This window comes from Canis lupus, chromosome 15, assembly GCF_048164855.1.
Source record: "Canis lupus baileyi chromosome 15, mCanLup2.hap1, whole genome shotgun sequence".
Classification (NCBI taxonomy): Eukaryota; Metazoa; Chordata; class Mammalia; order Carnivora; family Canidae; genus Canis; species Canis lupus.
The window spans coordinates 27,433,119-27,457,674 of NC_132852.1; the positions used below are offsets into that span (position 1 = coordinate 27,433,119).

Below are 24,556 nucleotides of genomic sequence, written 5' to 3' on the forward strand. Positions count from 1 at the left end.
AGGAAACCACCTCTATCTGGGAAAGTCACAGAATGGCAAACTGAAACTAGATGCAAGATGGCCAACTGTTTCCCATTCAAGGTGTTCATTTGTCTGGTTTTCCAACAATGTGCAAAGCTGAGGGGAAATTGGTAATGGCCTCTGTAGGGGACCATCCAACCCATACCCCAATGAAGGCTGTCCTGGCTTCTAACCACATGAAATTTCTCATTCTCTTTATTTAATACTGTACAATAATGCTCTCTAGGCTTTGAGATATACTAGAAAGGGTCTGAAACAGGAATCAGGAGTCCGGGATATGTTCCCATTTATTACCTCCATAACTCAGGTAAGTCCCCTTTCTGTATTCTGTTTTTACCTGTAAGACAAGAAGGACAAATACCTGCTTTACCTATTTGACTGGACTGTTTTGGGAATCAAATAAGATAATGCTAATAAAAACACCTTGCAAATTATAACATACAAGAATTCTTCACAGTTTTCCGTTGAATTAACCCAAAGAGTGCAATTTACTCTGCTCTCTGTTTTACATGCGTCATTCAGGCAGACTCTATTATTTTCCTCCCTGAAAGGTGAAGTAACTTGCCCAGGTGACAAAGTGAATAGAGCTGAGATTCTATGAAAGCCTCAGTGAGGGCACCACTTCAAAAATGCAAGCAGTGACAGGGACCTACAGGCATTACCCAAGCCACCAACCTTCCCTTAATACATCCCTCTCCAACCTCTCAACATCACACAAATGGGAATATCTCTAATCTATGAGACAGGCATTCGTAATCCCTTCTTATGAAACACTTCTGATTGTTTCTCAAAACATTTTATAAATTTAAATTTTAAAAATCAAATAGCAGAGAAAGCTATAAAGTGGGAGTGGGTGGGGAGATTCTGCAACTGTGCCATCATCCCCCACCCTCCTCCCACTAGGCATCTCAACGCACCCGTCTATACCACCAAGGTAATCACTGACAACAGCTTCGGTTGCTGGAAAGACTCTGAATGTCTTGTTTCACTTTTAACACAAAGAAGATCATTCTATACATACTATTCTGCAACTTGCTTTTTCATTTAATATATGTTAGACAGCTTTCCATGTTAACACAAATACCTCTATTTCATTTTAATAGCTGCGAACCATTGTATTAACGTACCATAATGAATGCACACTGCCACCTTTTGATGGGCATTAGGCTATTTCTTACTATGTGTTTGTTGCTGTTATTAGAAAGCAGCAAGGAACATCCTGTACATATAACTTCGCATATTTATGTGAGTTTATGAAATAAATTCATAAAAGTAGAAATGGTGAGTCAAAGGAAGTGAGTATTCTAGGTTTTTATAGATATTGCCACATTTATCTTCAAACACTTGTACCAATTTGTTCTCCCACAAACAAGAGTGTACAAGGATATCTGTTTGCATGTAGATCTTCGCCAGCTGAGGAGATTATCAAACGTTTTCATCTTCGCCAATCCAATGGGGGTAAAATGAACATCTGCCCATTTATCTTGTAGTTCATTTTCAGTGAGCATAAGTCTCTCTTTTCATTCTTTCTATACAGTTTCCCTCTTTATATGGTTTATATTCATTTTTCTCTGAGTTTTTGTTCTTTGTCTTTTTTGTTTTTAGGAGCTCTTTGAGAATTATGGAAAATGAGTCCCTTTGTTACAAGTGTTGCTGTTATTTCTTTCCCAGGCTGTCTTTTGACTTTCCTTTCAGGATATTTTTTCAAGTAGAGCTCTTTATTTTTATATAGGTAAATCTGTTTGTTCTTTTCCTTGTGTTTCTAAGTTTCATATCATGGTTAGACGAGCCACACCAACTCATTTTCGAATTAATAAAAGCTGTCTCTAGCATTTGCATAGATCTATATTTTTATATTTCAACATTTGAGTTGTTTATTGAGTTTATTGAGTTTATTTCGAGGTGAGAAAGAAACTAGGTATCAAGCTTTACTAGACAGAACAGTTACTCTTACCAGGAGACCATGCTAATCAGAGAAATACAGGTCAAAACCACAATGAGACACCACCTCACACCAGTGAGAATGGTGAAAATTAACAAGACAGGAAACAACAACTGTTGGAGAGGATATGGAGAGAGGGGAACCCTCTTGCACTGTTGGTGGGAATGTGAACTGGTGCAGTCACTCTGGAAAACTGTGTGGAGGTTCCTCAAGGAGTTAAAAATAGAACTGCCCTACGACCCAGCAACTGCACTGCTGGGGATTTACCCCAAAGACACAGATGCAGTGAAACGCCGGGACACCTGCACCCTGATGTCTATAGCAGCAATGTCCACAATAGCCAAACTGTGGAAGGAGCCTCGGTGTCCGTCGAAAGATGAATGGATAAAGAAGATGTGGTCTATGTATACAATGGAATATTCCTCAGCCATTAGAAATGACAAATACCCACCATTTTCTTCGATGTGGATGGAACTGGAGGGTATTATGCTGAGTGAAGTAAGTCAATCGGAGAAGGACAAACATTATATGGTCTCATCCATTTGGGGAATATAAAAAATAGTGAAAGGGAATAAAGGGGAAAGGAGAGAAAATGAGTAGGAAATTTCAGAGAGGGAGATAGAACATGTGAGACTCCTAACTCTGGGAAATGAACAAGGGGTGGTGGCAAGGGAGGTGGGCAGGGAGACGGGGTGAGTGAGTGACGGGCATTGAGGGGGGCACTTGATGGGATGAGCACTGGTGTTATGCTATATGTTGGCAAATTGAACTCCAATGAATAAATATACAAAAAATATTTTAATTAAAAAAACAAGGGGAAAAAATAAAGTACAAATTCAAATAATAATAAAAAAGAAACCATGCTAAGTTCAGATAATAAAAAATTTATTTCATGCATATATCACATATTGAGTGTGCCAGGGCCACTTCCACCTTTACTAGCCTACGTGATGACCTTGAACTTGTGTAGCTTGGTGACTCTGGCCTCAGTTCATCTCTTGGCGTAGGACATAGCAAATGCACTGACATTAGTCACCTAGGTACTTCTTTATTAAGTGATTTTCTGGATTCAGGGATTCTTAGCCTTTCTTCCTACCTCTTTGCAGTACAGTGTTCTTTAAATACATAGGATTTCAAAAGAAACAAATATGTGAAAATAGAGTTCTGTGCAAAGACCCACTTGGTGCATGGGATTTCCTCCCTTCTGGGTATTCCAGATGAGACTGGGTACATTCCAGGTAGTATGGCCACAGACTTTCTTTCCTTTTTTTTTTAATTTTTAAAAATGCAATTAATTAATATAATGTATTATTGGTTTCAGAGGTAGATTCATCTGACTTATATAATACCCAGTGCTCATTACATCATGTGCCCTCCTTAATGTCCATCACCCAGTGACCCCATCCTCCCCACCCTGGCCCTTCCAGCGACCCTCGGTTTCTTTCCAGGGTTAAAAATCTCTTTTGGTTTGTCTCCCTCTCTGATTTCATCTTGTTTACTTTTTCCTCTCTTTCTCTATGATCCTCTGTTTTGTTTCTTAAATTCCACATATCAGTGAGATCATATTGGCCATCGACTTTCTCCTAACATTCCTAATACTCCTTATGGAGGCAAATACAAAACCTCCAATGCATAAGCTCTCTCTCTACTGCCACAAGATGATTTCTCTGAATCTCGTGTTTCCCTCTGCCTCAGTGCCTCCTTCCTAGTGACATACACATAGTTTACAATTCACTACTCCATATCAGATGAGCCATCACCAAGTTCCTAAGAGGCAGGCTAAGTTAAGAAAAGTGAACTTACATAAAACAACACCACCTTCCCTCCTCCTCCTTGTTTCCATCCTTACTCTCACTCTCTCTCCCTACCCTGTGCCAACATCTGCCTTGTTGCTTCTTACAAAGTTATTTCTGACTACTCAGTCATCCCCTTTACATCCCTTTACATCAAGGTGTTAGGGGCTTGTTATACATATGCAAAAAAAAGAACATAATCATATATTCTCCCGAGTAGATGTCTATCATGAATTTGGTCATTTTTTAAAATCCCTGAACAAGTGTAATCTTCCCCATGTCAGCATATTGAAGGTTCTCCTGATTCTTTCCTTGAGAAATAAGTTGACATCAGGTCTTCTGTGATGAACTGTTAGCTGAGAATATTTTGAGAGCAGAAGAAAAATGATAACAGTGGATTTGTGTGATAAGAAGCCTTTGTGAATGAGCTATGAATTGAGTTGGGCCTCACACAAGGGAAAAAAATCTCACCTTGCAGACACCAGGAAATCTGAAAACTAATTCCAGCTGGTTTGTCTGTGATGTGTAACAATACTGGATCATTAGCGTTTGGGCTTGCTCAAAGCCTAGTCTAGCATCTGGATCAATGATATTAAGGCCGCCAGGGACATCACCATACCAAGAATTCTGTGGCCCATGTGGAAGAACAAAGAGTTTAAAGCACATTTCACCTTTGACTTCGAAAGCCAAAAGAAAATCAATAAGCAAGTCTTTGGCTCCTTAGTGATGAAAGAATACAGGTCAAGCACTCACTCTCTCTCCCTCTCTCTCTCTCTCTCTCTCTCTGCTGAAAGAATAACTGAAAAGACTGTAAATACTAATAATAAGTGATAAAGTGGTGAGTTCCTTGACAAAAGTAAATGGCATTAATAAAGAATGCAACTTTTCTTAGATGCACTACTTGGACTGTAAACACACAGATACAAAGAATTTTAACCCCTATGCAACAAAATTTTCACACAACTGCTAGCTACATTAAAAAGATAATATAGACATGAGAACTTTTTTTTAGACTTTATTTTATTTGAGAGATAGAGCACATGTGAGCAGGGGGAAGGGACGAGGGAAAGAGAGAGTCTCAAGCAGGCTCCCCACAAAGCACCAAGCCTGACTCAAGGCTCAATCTCACAACCCCGAGATCAGGACCTGAGCCAAAATCAAGACTCAGACACCCAACCAACTAAGTCACCTAGCTGCCCTAAAAACACTTTCTTTACTTTATAAACAAGTCAAGTAAAGGTGATTATCATCAATAACAATGGTATTTCTCATCACTGAATCTGGTTCAAAATCATAAAAGCCCCAAGTTCTAAATCTCAGAAAATTTATTTTAGATCTCTTTCTGTCTCATGTAAGAATATTCATTTCCATACACCAAACACAAGGCCAAGAAAGGACCACAAAGGTCATCAAGTCTAACCCCCTCCTACAGATGAGAAAATAGAGGATCAGAAAGGTTAAGTGAAATATTCAAGACCACTGTGAGTCAGAGCAAAGGTGGGACAAAACCACAGACTTGCTGTAACTCTGTGATCTTTCAAATGACCCCACACCACCCACCTAAAACAAAGGTATTGAATTATATTGTCTGTTGTACAAAGTCCTACTGGACTGGCTATCTTTCTTTAGCTACTGATATTTCCCATCAAGACTTCCTCACTCTGCTCTCTATCCCAGGACGCTGACTTATATGGACTACTGAAACCAGTTTTGCCCTCTGGCTTTCAGTTGAGCTTAAAGAGAGCCCCAGCAGGATGAAAGGATAGAAGAGACAAAGGTCAGGATATTTATCTCTGGGGTCCATTCAGTGTGGATGTCACTCTGAGTTTACAGCTCCACACAGCTCTTTTTGTCTCCCTCCCTTGCTCCTTCAGGCCTAAGGTGTGTATCAGTTTCCTAGAGCTGCCATAACAAACTACCATAAATTGAGTGGCTTAAAAGAACAAAAATTTGTCTCCTAGTCCTAGAGTCTAGAAATTTGAAACCAAGGTGTTAACTGGATCATGATCTCCCTGATGGGTCTATGGGAGGATCCTTCCTTGTCCCTCTCTAGTGTCTGATGTTTGCTGGCAATTCTTCACATTCCTTGGGTTGTAGATATATTTATCACTTCAATCTCTTCCTTTGTTGTCACAAGGTGTTCTTCCTGTGTTTCTTTCTGTCTCTCTTTTTTTTAATAAGAACACTAGTCAGGGGCACCTGGGTGGCTCAGTGGTTGAGCATCTGCCTTTGGCTCAGGTCATGATTCCACAGTCCTGGGATCAAGTCCCACATCCGGCTCACCATGGGGAGCCTGCTTCTCCTTCTGCCTATGTCTCTGCCTCTCTCTGTGTGTCTCTCACGAATAAGTAAATAAAACATTAAAAAAAAAAAAAAAGAACACCAGTCATATTGGATTAGGCCCATTTTAGTGACCTCATCTTAACTTGGTTACATCTGCAATGATTAGCTTTCCAAATAAGATCACATTCTTAGAAACCAAGGATTAAGACTTCAACAACAACAAAAAAAAAGACTTCAACATATTTTTTCAAGAGATATAATTCAACCTATAACAGGGTGGTAACAGTGCTCTGCAATTACTATCCCCAGGGTACTGTATTATCTCTTGTAATTTCATATATTCTACATGCATTCCTATAAATATTTCCTATACTAAATTCTCCCAGAGCCTCACTTCCACTTAGAATATAGAAAATCACAAGAGAACATTGATCCCACCCTAACAATGAGGAAAAGCCAAATAATCTATACAACTATGACTTTTCTTGAGCCCATCAGAGAGCTAAGAATACAAAGCAACCAAGCGAATGAAATTCCAACAAGTAATAAGCTCCTCCAAGGAGAGATAGAATTCACAAACTGTTTCCCTTTTGGCAGAGCAGGAAAGGAAGGGACAGCTGCTGTAAAGTGGGTTAAAAAAAAATGCTAAAATGTTCACAAATTCTTAAAGGTCAAGTGTGGGTTAATGAAATAGTATGGAATTCCTGGAACCTCATTTACAAAGAGAATCTGTACCCAGTCACCAAGTTCTTTTTTCATGAATATTTCCTAGGTACTCTTGAGGAAGATTCAGGGCAGAACAGGAAACTTAAGAGTGAGTACCTTTCAGTGGTGCCAAATGTTCTGGTTATGAACAAAGCCTCACCCATTTAACTAGATCCTTATTCAATGGGAAACAAAACCCTAAAGCTGCTGGGAGAAAGGCAGGAAACCCTCCCACTCTCAGAACCCTGGCAAAGATCCCTGCCTCTCAAGAGAAAAGGAACCAAAAGCACTACTGTGGAAGGGATAAGAAACCCTCTCTAGTCCAGGATCCTGCATTGATACAAAGCAGTGTTCTCTTACCACTGAAGGCAGAGGGGAAATATGTCTCACACAAGAGCTCCCACAGATACGAGGCAGAGTTCGGCTGGCATGGTAAAAGGCACAGGAATATTGAGAAAGTGCCACTACTGGCACCAAGGACACAGGACCTGCCCAAAACTAAAGCTGAACCAAGAGAATAAAGAACTTTCCCTGCCACCACCACCACAATCCTCACACCAAATAACAATAGCAGTCTATATCTAAGGAAAAAGAGCCAGAGTATGAAAAGAGACTCTATCTGTGATGCAAATGTGCAGGGCCTGCTAAAGTTGAAAGTGAAGCCTAAACTGAAAATAAAAACCCTCAATATGTCAAGTCCCATATGAAGCACAAGGTAAAAGCAATCCATCACTGAAGTAATTTGAAACCTATGATTTACTGAAGTTAACTACAGTGACAATGAAACCTAAACTCAGCTTACCTACTAACAATGCTAATTCAAGCCTCCAAACTAGCATCATGAAATAAGAAGAGCCATGTTCATTTCAGAACATAAATACTGGGACACGTGATTCTGCTCCAGGATCGAGTCCCACATCGGGCTCCCTACAGAGAGCCTGATTCTCCCTCTGCCTATGTCTCCGCCTCTCTCTGTGTGTCTCTCATGAATAAACAAACAAAATCTTAAAAAAAAAAAAAAAAGAACATAAATACAATTTGTCTCAGACTCACTATTCTTGTACACAGAATGTCTGGCAGTTGATCAAAAAATAAGACACACAAAATAACAAGACAAGGCAAAACACCATCAAGGGATAAAACAATCAACAGAATAAGACCCAGGGGGTGATCTGGATTCTAGCTCTATTCGTATCTTAAAAATAATCAGGATTAATATGTTAGCTAATCTAGTAAAATAAGGAAAATCCATGGAGAGATGGAAAATCTCAGCAGAGCAATGCAAATTATAAGAGTCAAGTGGAAAAGCTAGAAATAAAAAGCATGATGTGACTTGAGTTTAGACTTTGTTGTTTTTGTTACCTTTAGTAAATCTAAAATTTGAAATACCTGAAATAAAAATTTCAAAATAAATCTGAAAATAAAATTCTTGAAATGAGACATACTTTAGGAAAGAGTAAGTAAATTTGAAGATAATTCAAAAAAATTCTCTAAATTATAACACAATAAAGGAGAGGCCCCTGGGTGACTCTGTCAGTTAAGCATTGGACTCTTGATTTTGGCTATGGTTGTGATATCAAGCCCCAAGTGGGATCCATGCTGAGCATGAAGTCTGCTTAATATTCTCTCTGCCCCTCTCCTTCTGTCGCCCCCCAAATCTCTCTATAAAGACAAAACCAACACACACACACAATAAATAAAGGAAAAGCAGAGCATTAAAAAATGATGGCAGATTATCAAACAATCTATACACTTATTTGGAATTCCAGCAGAAAAAGAGGGAAGGAACTACAGAAGAAATATTTGAAGATATTATGGACAGATATTTTATAATTAATGAAAGACAACACTAGATCTAAGAAGCTCAGAGAAACACAAGAAGGATAACTATACACACACACACACACACACACATCTCGAGACCCATCATATTCAAACTGTTGAAATCAACCCACCCAGCAAAAATATCTTTACATAAATAAAGGCAAAATGAAAACACTTTTGAAAAACCAAAATCTGAAAGAATCCATTACAAGAAGACCTACATTAAAAGAAGAGTTAAAATGGGTTGCCTGGGTGGTTCAGTTGGCTAAGCCATGGGCTCTTGATTTGGGCTCAGATCATGGTCTCAGTGTCATGGGGTTGAGCCCTGAGTTGGGATCCATGCTGAGCATGGAACTTGCTTAGATTCTCCCTCTGCCTTCCCCTCTACCTCTCTCTCCACTCCCACTAAAGCTCTCCCTCTCCCTCAAAATAAAAAAAAAAAAAGAATTAAAGGAATTTCTGCAGAAATAAAAGATGGAAATGTGGATCCACAAAATGAAATGGAGAGCAATGAAACTGGTAAAACTAAAGTATATGTAAAAGTTTTTTCTCTCTTAGTCTTGTTAAAATTGTACCAATATATTGTGGAGTTTATAGCATATACAAAAGTAAAATGTATGACAAAAATAACACAAGGATGGGAGTGAAGAAACAAAAGTATACTGTTGTGAGGTTCTTATACTAAATGGAAAGTGGCATAATATTATTTTGAGGTAGATTATAATAAGATGTGTTTTCAAAATTCAACATCAACCACTAAAAAACAACAAAAGAGGTATAACTAACAGTCCAATAGTGGAATAATTTTAAAAAAAAAGTTCTCAATACAGGGGCACCTGGGTGGCTGACTTCAGCTCAGGTCATGATCCTAGGGTCCTGGGATCAAGCGTCACATCGTCTGAGCCTGCAACAGTCTTCAGCTTCACACTCAGTGGGAAACCTGCTTCTCCCTCTGCCTCTCCCCCTGCTCATTCTCTTTCTCTCTCTCTCTCTCGGTCTCAAATAAATAAAATCTTTTTTTAATTTTTAAATATTAAATCCAAAATAAAACATAATAAAATGAAAACAGGAAACAAAAACAGGTGGCAAATAGGAAAACAATTAGCAAGATAGTTGACTTAAATCCAGCCATACCAATAATGATATCCAATGATAGTGGGGTCTAACTGCCTCCATTAAAAGACAGAGATTGTCCAATCAGAAAAATAGCAAGACTCGACTATATGTAGGCTAAAAAAATCCACTCTCAATATAAATTTTATATTTTAAATCCACTCTCAATATAAAGATAGGTCAAAAGAAAAAGATAAATTAAAAGAAAGCTGGGTCAGACAAGGTGGACTTCAAAGCAAGGAATATCATAAGATATGAAGAACGATATTACATAATGACAAAAAGATACAATCCACCAAGAACACTAAACAATCTCAAAGGAATATGACCCTAACATAAGACTTTGAAAATACATGAAGCAAAAACTAATAGGAACAACAAAAAATAGACAAATCCATGATTTGACATTGAAATTGGAAAATTCAACATTCTTCTATCAGTAATTTATTGAATAAATACATAAAACATTTGAATGGATATAGAAAATCTGAATAATATTATAAACCAACTTGATCTAGTGGACATTATATAACGCTCCACCAACAAAAGAAAATACAGATTCTTTTCAAGTGTATGCAAGATACATCACTAAAAGAGACCATATTCTCAGCTATTAAAAAAATAATCAATTTAAAAGAACCGAAATAAATGCAAGTTATGTTCTATAGCCACAATGAAATTAAATGAGAATTCAATAACAGAAAGATATCTGGAAAATCCCCACGTGTTTGAAAGTTAACACACTTTAAGAAAATACAAGAGCAATTATAAAATATTTGTATTAAAAGAAAATTAATGGGATGCAGGGAAATCGGTGTTTAGAAGGAAATCTATAGCATTAAATATTTATATCAGAAAAGAAGAAAGGTCTCAAATCAATGACCTAAGTGTCCATCCTTATGAATACAAAAAGCGCAAATTTACCCAAAGCAAGCAGAAGGAAATAAATAGCAAAGATAGGACTACAAATCAGGGTACCTGAGTAGCTCAGTCGGAGAAGCATCTGCTTTCGGCTCAGGTCATGATCCCAAGGTCCTGGGATCTCAGGGTCTTGGGATCAAGCTCCATATTGGGCTCCCTGCTCAGTGGGGAGTCTGCTTCTCCCTCTCCCACTGCCCCTCCCCCATCCTCACTCATGCTCACTCTCTCCCTCTCTCTCTTTCTCAAATAAACAAATAAAACCTTTTTAAATTTTTTTTAAATCAAAAAAATATATGTATGTATATAAATAAAATAAAAGATAAAACCAAACCATCTGCCTGGGGCATGACTGAAAGATAGTATTTGTTTAGTTGCTTATTTATTGAAGTGTAAAACTGAAGTAATGGCAAAACCATTTGTACAGCTCAAGCCAATTTATGGAGTGTTTCCATATGAATTTGTCCATTTGATCACAGAGTGATCCTACTGGGTAAGACAGTAGGGCAATATTCATTATCATCTAGAAGTAGGTAATATTTACGAGTGATATAGCCACGTTAAGGGACTTGCCAAAGATTGAGCCAAGACATAATTTCAAAACTCCTGTTCCCAAGTCCACTGCTTTCCCGCTGTCCTTTCCTGATTCCTTATACTGAACACTGTAGAACTTTTATGGAGAACAAAAACTTCTTATTCCTGCTTTCTGGGTGAACCCAGAAGTGAAGTAAATCAGAAGGAAAGTCAAAAATATTTAGCCATGGCTAAGTTATTGAAACACCAGAAATTTTTCTTAGCACTTGAAGAAATGTTTTTCTTTACCAAATTCACACATTTCAAAGATGACAACCTAGATTCTTCATAAGCATTCCAAAAATACTACTTGCTGGCTGAAAATTGGCTATTTATAATAATTTTTACACAGGAAGACCTTTTCAACAAATAGCTAGACTCTCCTCCGGTGGATTTAATAAATCCCAAATTATTCATCTAAGAAACATCATAGTTGGAAAGTAATTTGGATGAACTTTCTGTTCCATTTTGGGTAAGTGGAAACCCAAGTTCTTGAAGACAACCAGGACTCTGAACTTACTTCAGGTCACTGTACTTTCAGAAAACAGTAATAATTAGAAAACCTCTCCTATGTTATATTCAGTCCAGATCTGCTTCCCTACATCTTATACCCATGATAATAGAAGAGCAGTTTAATGACAATAATCACTTAGGTTTATTTTAATCGGGAAACTCACAGGCACCATAATCAAGATGTCCTTTTCAGTAGAAGCAGTAGCAGGTAACTCATTTCTGCTAATAGCCACTTGACTGAGCAGCAATCCTAGCAAAGTGAACAGTTGATTTCAGCCACATAATTCTTATATAGATAGCTGCTAGATGGTACTATCAATGTAGATGGAGAATTCGAGACTACTTTCTATGCCTCAATGCTTGTCCTTTTGGATGTCTAGAGAGAAATGAAACAAATATTTATAGAGCTTATAGTTATATAATATAGTTATTACTGTTATTACTCCCATTTTATGGATGAAGAAATAAAGGTTCAAAGGGGTTCATGATTTGACAGAGGTCATAAAATCTCTTAAATAAAAACTCAGGGCTCTGAACGTATCTCCTAAGTTTCAAAGCAGATCTTAATCAATGTATCATATCACTTTGATGAACCAAAAGCAGAACCTGGGTAGGCAACAATGAGAAATGGACAAATTTATTACCAATATCTCTCTCTATTCTTTCTCCCCTCCAGCATCTTCCTATGGTCCATAACTATCCAAGGCCCCCAAACACCAGCTGGTCTGGGTCTGCCTTTCCCAGACTTGGCTCTCTGCTCCAGACTGAGCCCTCATCATTGGCCTCCTTCTCCTTTGCCTCATTTCTCCATGACCTGGTTGGCTAACCTCTAAAAACTTAATTTTCATATTTGCTCCAAATACTCCAATAGCGGTATAAGGGGAGCATTTTAAGAAGAGTCACTATGATAGAATGAGGGGAAGTTTGACAATGAAGATAGTCAGACATTTCAATCCTAATGTTTAAAACACAGTGCTCTAATAGGACCACAATGGTGACCCAAACCAGGATCCCTTTCCATGAGAACATTTCCATCACTTCACCTCTACTTCCCTGGGGTGCTCATTCCCGTACAAGGTAAATGGAAGAGACACTGCCAGCACCTTTAAGGCATAATTCACATCTTGTTCATTTTTATATTCCTGATGCTAATACAATTCCTGGCACATAGTAGGGGCTCTAGATGTCTGTTGAGTGAATGAAAGAAGGTCTGAACAGAACCACATGGATTTGAGTTGGATACGTCACTGGGTCCAGCTCAGTCAAGTCAGCTAATTTATCTCTCTGGCCACTGTCCTAAGGAAGCATGACATTAGCCATAACAAAAATATGCACTGCCATGTCTCCTTCACAGAAAAACAGTCTGAATAAACAGGATAGGAACTCTGATAATAAAGGGACCTCATTCCAATGAGGGAAGCAATCCAACTCTGTCTAAATGCTCAGGGATTCTGAACATTCAGGACTTAAGAAAAAGTATATCTAGACTTTTGGGGTCATTAAATCTTCAAAGCCATGTCCTTTTTCACTATTTTGTCTCAGGTTTGAGGGATTTGAGACCCAATACTGTATTACCTATATGAATATAAACATACAAAAGCAATTTTACCTGTCATTTTTCCAATTTTATCTCAAGCCTATTATCTCAACTTTAAGGTCCCTTCCAACCCAAATCCTCACGGATTTATCCAATGATGTGCTGGAGCTAGCTCTCATCAGCTCATGAGGGCTAACTGTTAAGTTTTCAGGAATTTTTCAAGGCTGTTGTCAAATACAGCCATTATTGAAAATTAAATTATGTAAATTAAGAAGTAAATGACAATTGAATCTTGAACAACACAGGTCTGGACTGCCCAGATCCACTTACATTTGGATTTTTTCTGATAAGTGCAGTACAGTACTATAAATGTACTTTTTCTTCTTTACAATATTTTTAATAACATTTTCTTTCCTCTTACTTGATTAGAAGAATACAGTATATATTATGTATAACATACAAAACACGTGTTAATCAACTGTTTATGTTATCAGTAAGGCTTCCAGTCAGCAGGAGGCTACTGGTAATTAAGTGTTGAGGGATTCAAAAGTTATATGTTCATATTCATGCATGGGGTGAGGGAAGGGGGATAGTGCCTCTAACTCCTATGTTGTCCAAAGGTCAATGGTATATTAAAAACAAAGGCAATAAATATTAAACTCATCACTTCTTAATCACTACACTATATTTCACTGTTATATAAATGCTTTTCAGGTTATTTTTACCTATGGTGGAAATACTACATAATGGTGGACTGGGTCACATCCCTTCCTAACAGCATGTTCAGTGACACCACATTGGTACCTGAAATCTGCCCTGGTGGAAGTATTTATACCGTGAAGATTGGCAATGTTATAAATAAGGGCTTCTTCTTCCCACAGAGCCAGTTGTCAACAAATCAACTGGATTTATGCTGGCCTGAAACTTTTAGGGTTGGAGGAAATAGTCTAGCCCCAGAGTCAGGCAAGAAAAGAATGGGACCAGTCCAATAAACTGACAGCATTGCTTCTCGCTGCCACAGTGTCACTGTTGAAGACTGATTCTTTATGGTCACTGAGGATGCTAATCTACCTGGTGATGATTCACCTCTGATCCAAATTCCAGCACATGGCACATGGTGCAGTTCTTCAACAGAAAGTAACTCCACAGTCCAAGTGCTGGATTGGCCAGAAGCCCCTTCTTTGGACCACAGAGGTGTGGCTCTGCATGCTCAGCACTTGCAATCCACATCCAAAACCATCTTGGTGTGCCAGCTGATTCTAGGACCTCCATTCTTCAACTTGATGCCCAAGAATTTACCGTTAAGTATTTGGCTGGTTTTCTTTTCTTTTTTTTTTTAATTTTTATTTATTTATGATAGTCACAGAGAGAGAGAGAGAGAGAGAGAGGCAGAGACATAGGCAGAGAGGGAGAAGCAGGCTCCATGCACCGGGAGCCCGACGTGGGATTCGATCCCGGGTCTCCAGGATCGCGCCCTGGGCCAAAGGCAGGCGCTAAACCGCTGCGCCACCCAGGGATCCCTGGTTTTCTTTTTAATCCTTAAAACACAAAGAGCTCTATTGCATTCCATTTCCCTGGATAGGATTGCTACTTGTCATACCCCAACCTTTGATAACTCTTGGAGAGGCCTCACCCACCCTTCTAAAAAAAGACTCTATGACCCAAAATTGAATTACTGTCCAAAGAGAAACACTAAGTGTGTTCAAGATGCTTATACTCACTGAGCTCAGTCAGGGGAGTAGTTATTATCAAGTATTCTAGAATGATGTGATTTCTTAGCTCTTCACTTACTAAAGAAGCAAAGAAGCAGAGAAAAGAGAATTTTAATCTTTGCAAGCACTTTGTTACAATCAGATCCTCTAAGAAAACATCTATCTTCAAACAAGATTCAATAGTTACTCATTTTTTTAAAAGCAAATTATTTTGTATACATTTTATTCTAGATATAAAACAAGAAGTTAAAAAATATAAATCAGGGCAGCCTGGATGGCTCAGCAGTTTAGCGCCGCCTTCTACCCAGAACGTGATTCTGGAGACCCGGGATCAATTCCCACGTCAGGCTCACTGCATGGAGCCTGCTTCTCCCTCTGCCTGTGTCTCTGTCTCTCTCTCTCTTCTCTCTCTGTCTCTCATGAATGAATAAATTTTAAAAATCTTAAAATATATATATATATATATATATATATATATATAAATCATGCATCATCTTATACTTAGTTGCCAAAGAACTTTACCTTACATTTTAAATAGTTTTTCACAAATATCCTATGAAGTATGTTCTGTTATTTGTGTTTTACAGATGAGAACATTGAGGCCCAGAGATAGCTAAGAGGTTTTCCAAGATTGTATTACCAATAAATCCAAAAATCTTTCTGCTCCTCTTCCAAATCAGAATTTCCTTTCTAATATTCTTTCTAAAGAGATGGTAATATAATTAATAGAGTCCTCTCCTCAGCATTCCTTGTCCTTGCTTCTACCATGCATATTTCTGTACCATGCCTTTGCCCATGATAATATTCTTACATGAAATATCTTTTCTTTCCTTCTCTCTAGCCTTTCAAATCTAATCCATCCTCAAGACTCAGGGCTCAGTCACCTAACTATACACCAAACATATATAAAAGAGGGATCATTCATTTATGAACCCCTTTTACTGATTAAAATTGCAGTCTTACATTCCACATTATAATATAAGCAAAGTGCTTCTAGTGTTTATATAAAGTTAAATCTCTTCCAGCTAGGGTTTAAGACCCCATAGGACAGGTATTTAAGTTGGGTCTCAAGGTAAGAAGATACAGATGGAATATGCAAAGGAGAAAATTTGATTAAGACTGGCATTTTTCTTTAAAAAATGGCATTCTTCTGAATGCATGCGCAGAGATAGAAATTTTAAAACACAATGCTCAATTATAAGACTTAAGGGAAGACTAATATGCAAGAGAGTTAAAAATAAAAAGATAAAAAGAATCTAAGTGCTTTAAATAACTTTAAAAGTGTTAAGTGAAACTCTTCATTTTAAAATACTTTTAATTTTTTAATTCAAATGCAGACTTACAGAAAGTTGCAAAAGTAGTACAGAAAATTTCGGTACACTCTTCACCTAGCTTTCCCTGATGTTAACATCTTACATAGCCATAGTATAATTCCCAAAGCCAGAAAATTATCATCAGAACAATACAAGAAACAAGTATTTTCAAGACACTGGACATCAGGCAATGAACAAATGACAGTGATCTCCAAGAATCAGGAAACAAATGAGTTGAGCCCTACAGTTGCCTGGGCTTGTTGCCTTGAAAGGATTTCCATGCCTTGGCATGGGGAGGGGTGACTGAGGCAGAGCCAGGGGATTCCCTGAGTTGAGACAGAACTAAGAGTTCGGGGGATCAAAGTAGCTAGAGTTCATTAAATAGAATGCTAGAGCAGAGAGAGAACCCCAGAAATCTGCAGAGGGTCCCTCCAAACGTTCAGCAGAGTACTGATCAGTGCACGCATAATGAAGAACCACACAAGTCAAGAAAAAGGATCATCCAAAAGATTAGGGGAGGAAGTACTCACACAGAGCGGAGGGTAGAGCCTATCCCCACCAGTCAAGCTGGACAAACTCCCCGGGGACAAACTCTAGGGAGAGTTCTCAGAATAGTCCAGCATCAGTAGTGGGAAATGAACCAGCCCTGCACTAAATACTGCTCCAGAACCACCTAGCAAATTATAAAAGCAAGATTGGAAAGGATCAAAGTTGTTTCTAAGCAACTTTAACTGCATCCCAGCACAAAGCTGAAGGAGATGTATGTAGGAATACAAAAATATCCATTGTTGCCTTGCTTTGTATGTTGGTTTTGATAGTCTGATGCTAGTCTTGGGGTACCTGCTTGGGTGGCTCAGTCGGTTGAGCAACTGCCATCAGCTCAGGTCATGATCTCAGGGTCCTGGAATAAATCTTCTTCTGGAAGATTTCTTGGATTATAATTTTAAATATGAGATCTGTTCCATTGTTTTATTTTTCCTCCTCTGGTCCTCAGATAACATGAGTATTTATCTTTTTTTTTTTTTTTTTTTTTTTTTTTTTTTTGCCTGTCTTCCATTTCTATGACTTTCTGAGCCTTTTTACTTTTTTCTTTACTCATTGCTATTCCCTTGGCTGTTTTCCTGCCTTTAATTAAATGTTCATTTGGTCCATTTTCCCTTGTGCATCTTGTAATTTGTTCTTCATTTCTGAGATAATTTTTTTCTTCCATTTCTTTCCTGAGTTTAATTAACTTTTTTTCTTTTTTTCTCTCTCCTTTTTTTTTCTTTTCATTTTTCTTCTTTTCTGTCCTTTTCTACTTTTAGTTTTTGGCTTTCAGATTTAATGTGGTTATTCATATCTGCAAATGCCTGTTTCAGTATATTTCATTCATCATGGGAGTGTAGACTTAACAATTTTCTTCTGCTTCATGGCTGTTTTTGAGGAGGGGAATTTTACTCAGTTGATTTGCATGCAAATTCATTTCCTGATTTTCTGAAATATTTCTCTGTAAACTTTCCTTTTGTTCATTTTTACGAGATTGCAGCAGTTTAGAAGGTTCCTAGTTTAATTCCTTTCCAGCTTAGAGATGCTCAAGTACTTAAGTGGGGTTTTGTCGGACTGTTTTCCTGGTGGTGAAGAGGTTGGAAGGCTTCCAGTATTTTTAATCTCTTCTGTCTTATAGGACAGGAAATTTCTTCCTTTTTCATCTTTTCTCCTTTACCACTTGATTTCCCAAGGGTGATTCTTCCTTCCCTTTTGCCTCTTTCTGCCCCCCGCCCCCAGAAGCTTTTTACTCCCAGAAGACTATCCTTTGAAATCAGATTTTTCCTTTAAAACAGTGTGTCCCTTTAAATTGCACGTCTGGTCCCTTTTTTTTTTTTTTAAGGTCTACCTTGTCCTTTAAGACCTGAATACACAGAAATCCTTTCTCTGCTGTCATGCTCTGATCTGCCTGGTTACCTTTTTATGGTGAATGCCATCTTATGGGTGGTTATTCCAACTCACCCACAGGCCTCTCCACTAGTCTCCTGTGGGTCCTATAATCTCCTTCCATCAGCCTCTGCCTGCCATGAACACCCATGGTGTGAGAAGGGACCACACAGGCCATAGCACTGGTACTTATTGATTTTTCTCTTTTTATTCACAGGTACTTTACGGTTTTGGCATTATTTACATTAATGTTGAGAAGTGGTTTTCATAAAATTTTTATAGGTATGAAATTATTTCACATCATTTAGGGAGAAGACTTGGAGAGGCTGTTTATCTCATTGCTACCATTGTTCATAGCTCCCCTGAGTCATTATTTTAAAATCTTTTATTAAAGGAAACTATATATACCAGGAGTGCACATAGCATAGGAATGCAGCTCAATAAATTTTCACAAACTGAACACATCCATGTATCCAGACATAGGACCAAAGAAAAGACCCTACCAATACTACAGAACCAACTTGTGCTCCTTCCATTTGGTATCCTATCCTCAAGGGTAACCACAGCACAGATAAGTCTCCCCTGTTTTTGCACATTATGGCAGGTACTCTTATGTGTCTAGCTGCTGTGATCATGTTTATGAGATTCATCCATGTTTTTCCATTCTTGCTGCTAAATACTCTTCAATCTGTGAATGTGCCACAATTTATTCACCCAACCTATTATTTGCAGGTAATTTCAAGTCTTTGGTTAATTTGAATAGTACTGTTGTGAACATGTTTGTATATGCCCTTTGGTGAATATATGCAAACATTTCTGCTAAGTATATACCTAGGAATAGAATTGCTTGTTCGTGGACCAGCAGTGTATAAAACTTACTTTTTTTTTAAGGTTTTATTCATGAGACACAGAGAGAGAGAGAGGGAGGGAGAGAGGGAGGGAGGGAGAGAGAGAGATGTAGGGACACAGGCAGAGAGAGAAGCAGGCTCCAAGCAAGGAGCCCGACGTGGGACTCGATCCCAGAACTCCAGGATCATGCCCTGGGCTGAAGGCAGGCGCCAAACCACTGAGACACCCAGGGATCCTGTGTATAAAACTTCCTGTTGCTGCATGCACATCCTTGTCAAAATCTGGTATTATCTATCTTCTTTATTTGCTCTGTCCTGGTGGTATATAGTCATATCTCATTTTATTTGAGCATCTATTCATATTTTATTGGCCATTTGATTCTCCTCCTTTGGAAAAGTCTCTTGTAATTATTTTTCTTTTGCAAGTATTTCATTTTAGAGGAAAAAGACCTTTTACCGGTGACCACTGATTTCACCATGTTCACAAAACTAATTAGTAGTAAAGCAAAAGTCAGACCCAGCACAACAGCACTGGATTCTCCAGGTTTTTTTTTGTTGTTGTTGTTACCACTGGAATAAGGAGTTTGGGGTTAATCTTGTTAGTATCTGGAAATCATTTACGGTTTTTAAGCTGGGGAATGGCATAGCATTGGTGAATTAAATAGGCAATTCTCAACATGATGGGTGGAATGGATTATAGAAAAGTAAGTGTGTACCCAGACCACTTAGAAGACAAATAGTACAGAATGATACAAACAGGGAGAGATACAATAGATTGGCAAATAAGGAATAAATCAGAGAGAAAATGAAACGAAAAATTTGACAGGAATGAAAGATTTCTCTAATCATTTTTTAAGCTCAGGAGACAAAATAATAACAGACAGAATTACGTAAATCACAAGGTTATTGGGGATGGAAAAAGCATGAGTTTGGTTTTAAATCCAATGATATAGGCATGTCGGCAGGATATTCAGGGGAAAGTATCTGAGCCACAACTGTAAAACAGGAATTTTAGGTTAAAGGTAGAGATTTGTGAACCATCTGCAAAAATGACATGGAAATGAAGATATTGAAAAAAAAAAAAAAAAGAACACCATAGAATCAAGAAGAGAAAAACCATCTGCCATCTGCCATAAATAATTATTGGATGAGAAGAATTCAAGAAGAAGTCACCGAAAAGGGGTCTAGATAGGTAAGAGGAAGACAAAAGAGATTTAGAACAATATTATGGCATGCGGCTCAAAGAAATACAGTTTAAAACAGGAGATAGTCAATATGAAAACCTCAGAGAAGCAAGACTGTGAGATCCAGCAGAAGAGAAAAGCCTGCTGGGTGTACCACGTATGTTGTCACTGGTGACAGAGAGAACAGTGTCAGTACCATGCTAGATATGAAAGCTGTATCATAAGACATTCAGAAATGAGTTGATAATCAGATAATACAAATCTCATGAATTTTTTAAAAGATTTATTTATCTGGGAGAGTGAGTGGGAGGGGAGGGCAGAGGAAGAGAGGGAGAATCTAAAGCAGATTCCACGCTGAGTGTGGAGCCCAACACAGGACTCTAGATCTCACGATCCTGAGATCACGACCTGAGCTGGAATCAAAAGTCGGATGCTTAGCTGATTGTGCGACCCAGGTGCCCCAAATCACAGTATAGTACCATTACTATACTTTATCAATGGCTTCAGCTGTGAAAAGCAGAAAAGAATTAGCAGAAAAAGAAAAGGCAGGCAAGCAAAAATGGTTTTCAAATGGAGGAGATCCATGTTTATTTCAAGGAAACAAAAGGATACCCCAAAAAGAGAGATTCAGGGGCGCCTGGGTAGCTCAGTGGTTGAGCATCTGCCTTCGACTCAGGGCGCAATCCCAGAGTCCTGGATTGAGTCCTACATTGGACTCCCTGCATGGAGCCTGCTTCTCCCTCTGCCTGTGTCTCTGCCTCTCTCTGTGTCTCTCATGAATACATAAATAAAATCTTTAAAAAGAGAGAGAGAGAGAGAAATGCATCGATAATGTTAGAAAGCAAAGGGTTAATTGCAGTTATGAAGCTCAAAAGTTTAACAAGATTTAAAATGTCCCTTATGAAGAGAATTAGTAAGGAATTAAGGATTTCTGCTTCTAAGGAGGAAGAATACTGAAAATCTTTGTTCTACAATGCTGCATAAAATATTACAAGCATTCTTTAAAAGTGTAGGAGAGTTTGCAAGAAAACAAAATTCTCAATTTCCAGAAATAAGAAGCTCCTGAAAATCAGAGAGGTGACCCTCCCAGTTGACATCACTCTGAATGGCCAGAGGAAGAGGGATCACAGTAGTTTTGGGTACCCTAGGGGTTTTGATATTTTTGTCTGTGTTGAAATTAGAATTCAGGTGTCTGCTTCAACCTAGGACCCTTTAAAGATGTACTCTCGTGAAAGGTGGATTAGGGAAAACAAAACAAACCAACCAGAAGCACAGAGAACACCTCTAAAAAGTTGTCTTTTTTCAAGCCTAACAATGAATGGGAAAAACAGCCTCTCCTATAAATACATATATCTGAGCTAGGCCATACACAGATATTTGGTTTGAGTTTATACTAGTCACATCATGTGCTAACCCTTCAAACCAAGAAATCAACATAAAAATACACCCCAGGTTGTTAATATCCTGGAATACTAATGTTAAACAACCCTAAAAGGCTATGTCCCCAATCCTGGCCACACAGGAGTCCCACAGATAAAGTACTAATGAAGATACACTTGAATCCACTAATTGGAAATACATGAGCAATATTCTATAAGTACAAATCTATCCACAATGGGTACAATAAACTATAGGATTAGATTATCAGGCAGCCCAGATGGCTCAGCGGTTTAGCGCCGCCTTCAGCCCAGGGCCTGATCCTGGAGACCCTGGATCAAGTCCCACGTCAGGCTCCTTGCATGGAACCTGCTTCTCCCTCTGCCTCTCTCTTTCTCTCTCTCTCTCTCTCAATCTCTGTGTCTCTCATGAATAAATAAATAAAATCCTTTAAAAAAAGGATTAGATCATCAATAAATTCAGAAAATTAAACAATCTGAGTAAGACTAGAAAAATAAATATATTTAAAATAGTTAAGGACAAAACAAAGAAGTAAAATTTTTAAATGGTTAAAGACATAAAAGAAGATATGCAAAAAAAGCTTAAGAGCAGTATACTGTTTAAAAATTAAAATCAGGAAAGAAAACTCAGAAAGAAGACATATTGAATACAAATAAGTAAAATTTCTAGGAATAAAAAAATATATATAGCCATTGAAATCATAAAATTCAGCAAATGCATTAAATAGCAGAATCAACATAGAAAAAGCCAGAATTGATGTACACAAAGATAGATCTGAGGAAATTGCTTAACATGAATCTCAAAGACATAAAAAAAAAAAGATGAAAATATCAGGCAGAGGTTAAGAGACAGAGGATAAAATAAGAAGGATGAACATACACCTAAATGAAGTTCTAGAAGGGGATTCAACCAAAGGAAATATGGAATAGATTTTATTTTTTGAAGACCCAAATGAAATCGAAAAAAGCTTGAATTTTAAGTTGTTCAAGTTGTAACTCTACTCTGATTATCCCAATCTACATTCTTCTCTCTTTTCTCTGAAGTTCTTTGGTAATTATGATCCAAACATCACAATGTTCCATCTAATTACATACTGTCTTGCTGACAGCAACAATGGCTTCACACATGCTAGTCATATCTCCCTAACTAAACCATAGGATTCCAAACAAAGAGGTCATGTCTCACACTTCTCTTGTATTTCCTGCAGTGCCTGGTATTACTTACTCTAAATTATAATTTAACAAGGGAAGTAATAGGATTAAAGTTAAAAACCTACATTTTAATCCCTCAATATATCATGCTTTATTTTAATAAAGGCACATGCATTTATCTTTTCTATTGACAAGACATATCCAAGAACACATACATTTCAACCAAACCTGGTGAAGCAAGAGTTCAGCGTAAACTGTATCTTTAGTTAAAAATTCCTTTAAGTATTAGTTCATTTAGTATGCATCCAGTAAGTTTGCATGCTGAGCATATTTTGTAAATCAAACTATAAATAGCTATAATAAATGTCATATGTAAATTGATCTATTTTCAAGGTTTCTGAGTACAACAGAGAATCTGAATAATTTTTTGAATGGCTGACAAACACTTTTTCTGCTTTTGCATTTGGATATCTCCCAAAGAACTGAGCAAATTTTCCTAAACTCCATCCACAATTCTCTGTAAGATTAAAAATGGACAGAAGAAAATTTGCTTCTTAAAATGGTAATTAATTAAGAAGGTCAATAGCAATGAAAATTAATAGCTTGAGCTGGATATGTGCTCCCTACATTCACATAGCTTTATTCCAATGACATGATAAAGAATGCATGACTGTTACATAAAAGAATAACTAGTGGAAAATGTGCACAGGCCCACAATTCATAATGGCACATCACTGCTATTTCAGGATAATAATTCATTATTAGGACACAACTTGAGGGTATCCCAAAAAAATAATCTATGCATTCTTCATAACCCATAAAATGACTTAATGAAAACAAGTCAGATTTTAAAAAGGCTTCTACACCGTTAAAATAACTGGATTCCTTTGTAACATGGCTTTATTCCCTGTGTTGTGTAAAGATTGGCCAAGAAAAAAACTAGCCTGAAGAAATTAATAGATCAGGAGATAAGAGCCAGCAAGCTTGGAGAGAAAAAGAAAAATCTCTTAGTCTCTGTCTAAGAGAGAGAGACACACACACACACGTACACATACACAGGCATGTGCATACATGCATTCACGCAGCCATACATGCAGGCACACATGTGATTCAAGCCAAAAGAAAGAGAACTTCAGAATATAAGATAAGAAGTGACAAAACAGCAATGTCTCACCTGACCTTGGTTTAGATTGCCTGCTCCTCACCAAAAAGAAAAAAAAAAAAAAAAAAAAACACAGCTGGGAGCATAAGGCTAAATCCCATGTGTCCTCTGCTAATCTCAGTAATTAATTCTCTTCGCTTAAAGGCATCCATTTTTGTGGGTAGAGCAGTTGAATAGAGTTAAAGTTTGACCTACCACGTTATACTGAACCTACAAGTCGTCTTAGCCAAAATCTAAAATAAAACCCTAAATTTTACAAGAAGTGATGCACGATTATACAATAATAATAAGACCCTCAGCTATCCATGCACCCAGCTCCTGGGGCGACCAAACTACATGTCAAGGAAGAGGTAAAAACACAAATCAAGCAGTGCATGTGAAATCCATTTGCTCCCTGCTCTGTTTATCTAGAACAGATTGCTGCGCTTACAGCCTCCCATCGACTAAGGATTTTTAGCCATGAAGTTTTCCAACTGAAATCTGCCTAACACCTGAGTAACAACCAAAGGCTCCCTCACCAAAACTCTCCTTGGGATCTCTGGGACTTAATTCCATCAAAGATTTCAGTCTTTTCCATCTGCTCACCATCCTATTTGTTAAATGCCCAGACTTCAGACTCAAGAGAGGAAGTATAATTAGTCAAGAGAGCAGAGGG

At 37.9% G+C, this 24,556-nt stretch overlaps 1 protein-coding gene across 1 annotated transcript in view; it reads right to left on the reverse strand.

Moving 5' to 3' along the window:
- Window positions 1-11,809: 11,809 nt before the first annotated feature.
- LOC140604500 (uncharacterized) overlaps window positions 11,810-24,556 on the reverse strand; it is a 56,410-nt gene continuing 43,663 nt past the window's right edge. The window contains exon 5 of the mRNA XM_072775745.1: window positions 11,810-12,061. Within this exon, the coding sequence (XP_072631846.1) occupies window positions 12,025-12,061 (37 nt within the window). The 3' untranslated portion in view covers window positions 11,810-12,024. The remainder of the gene's footprint in view (window positions 12,062-24,556) is intronic.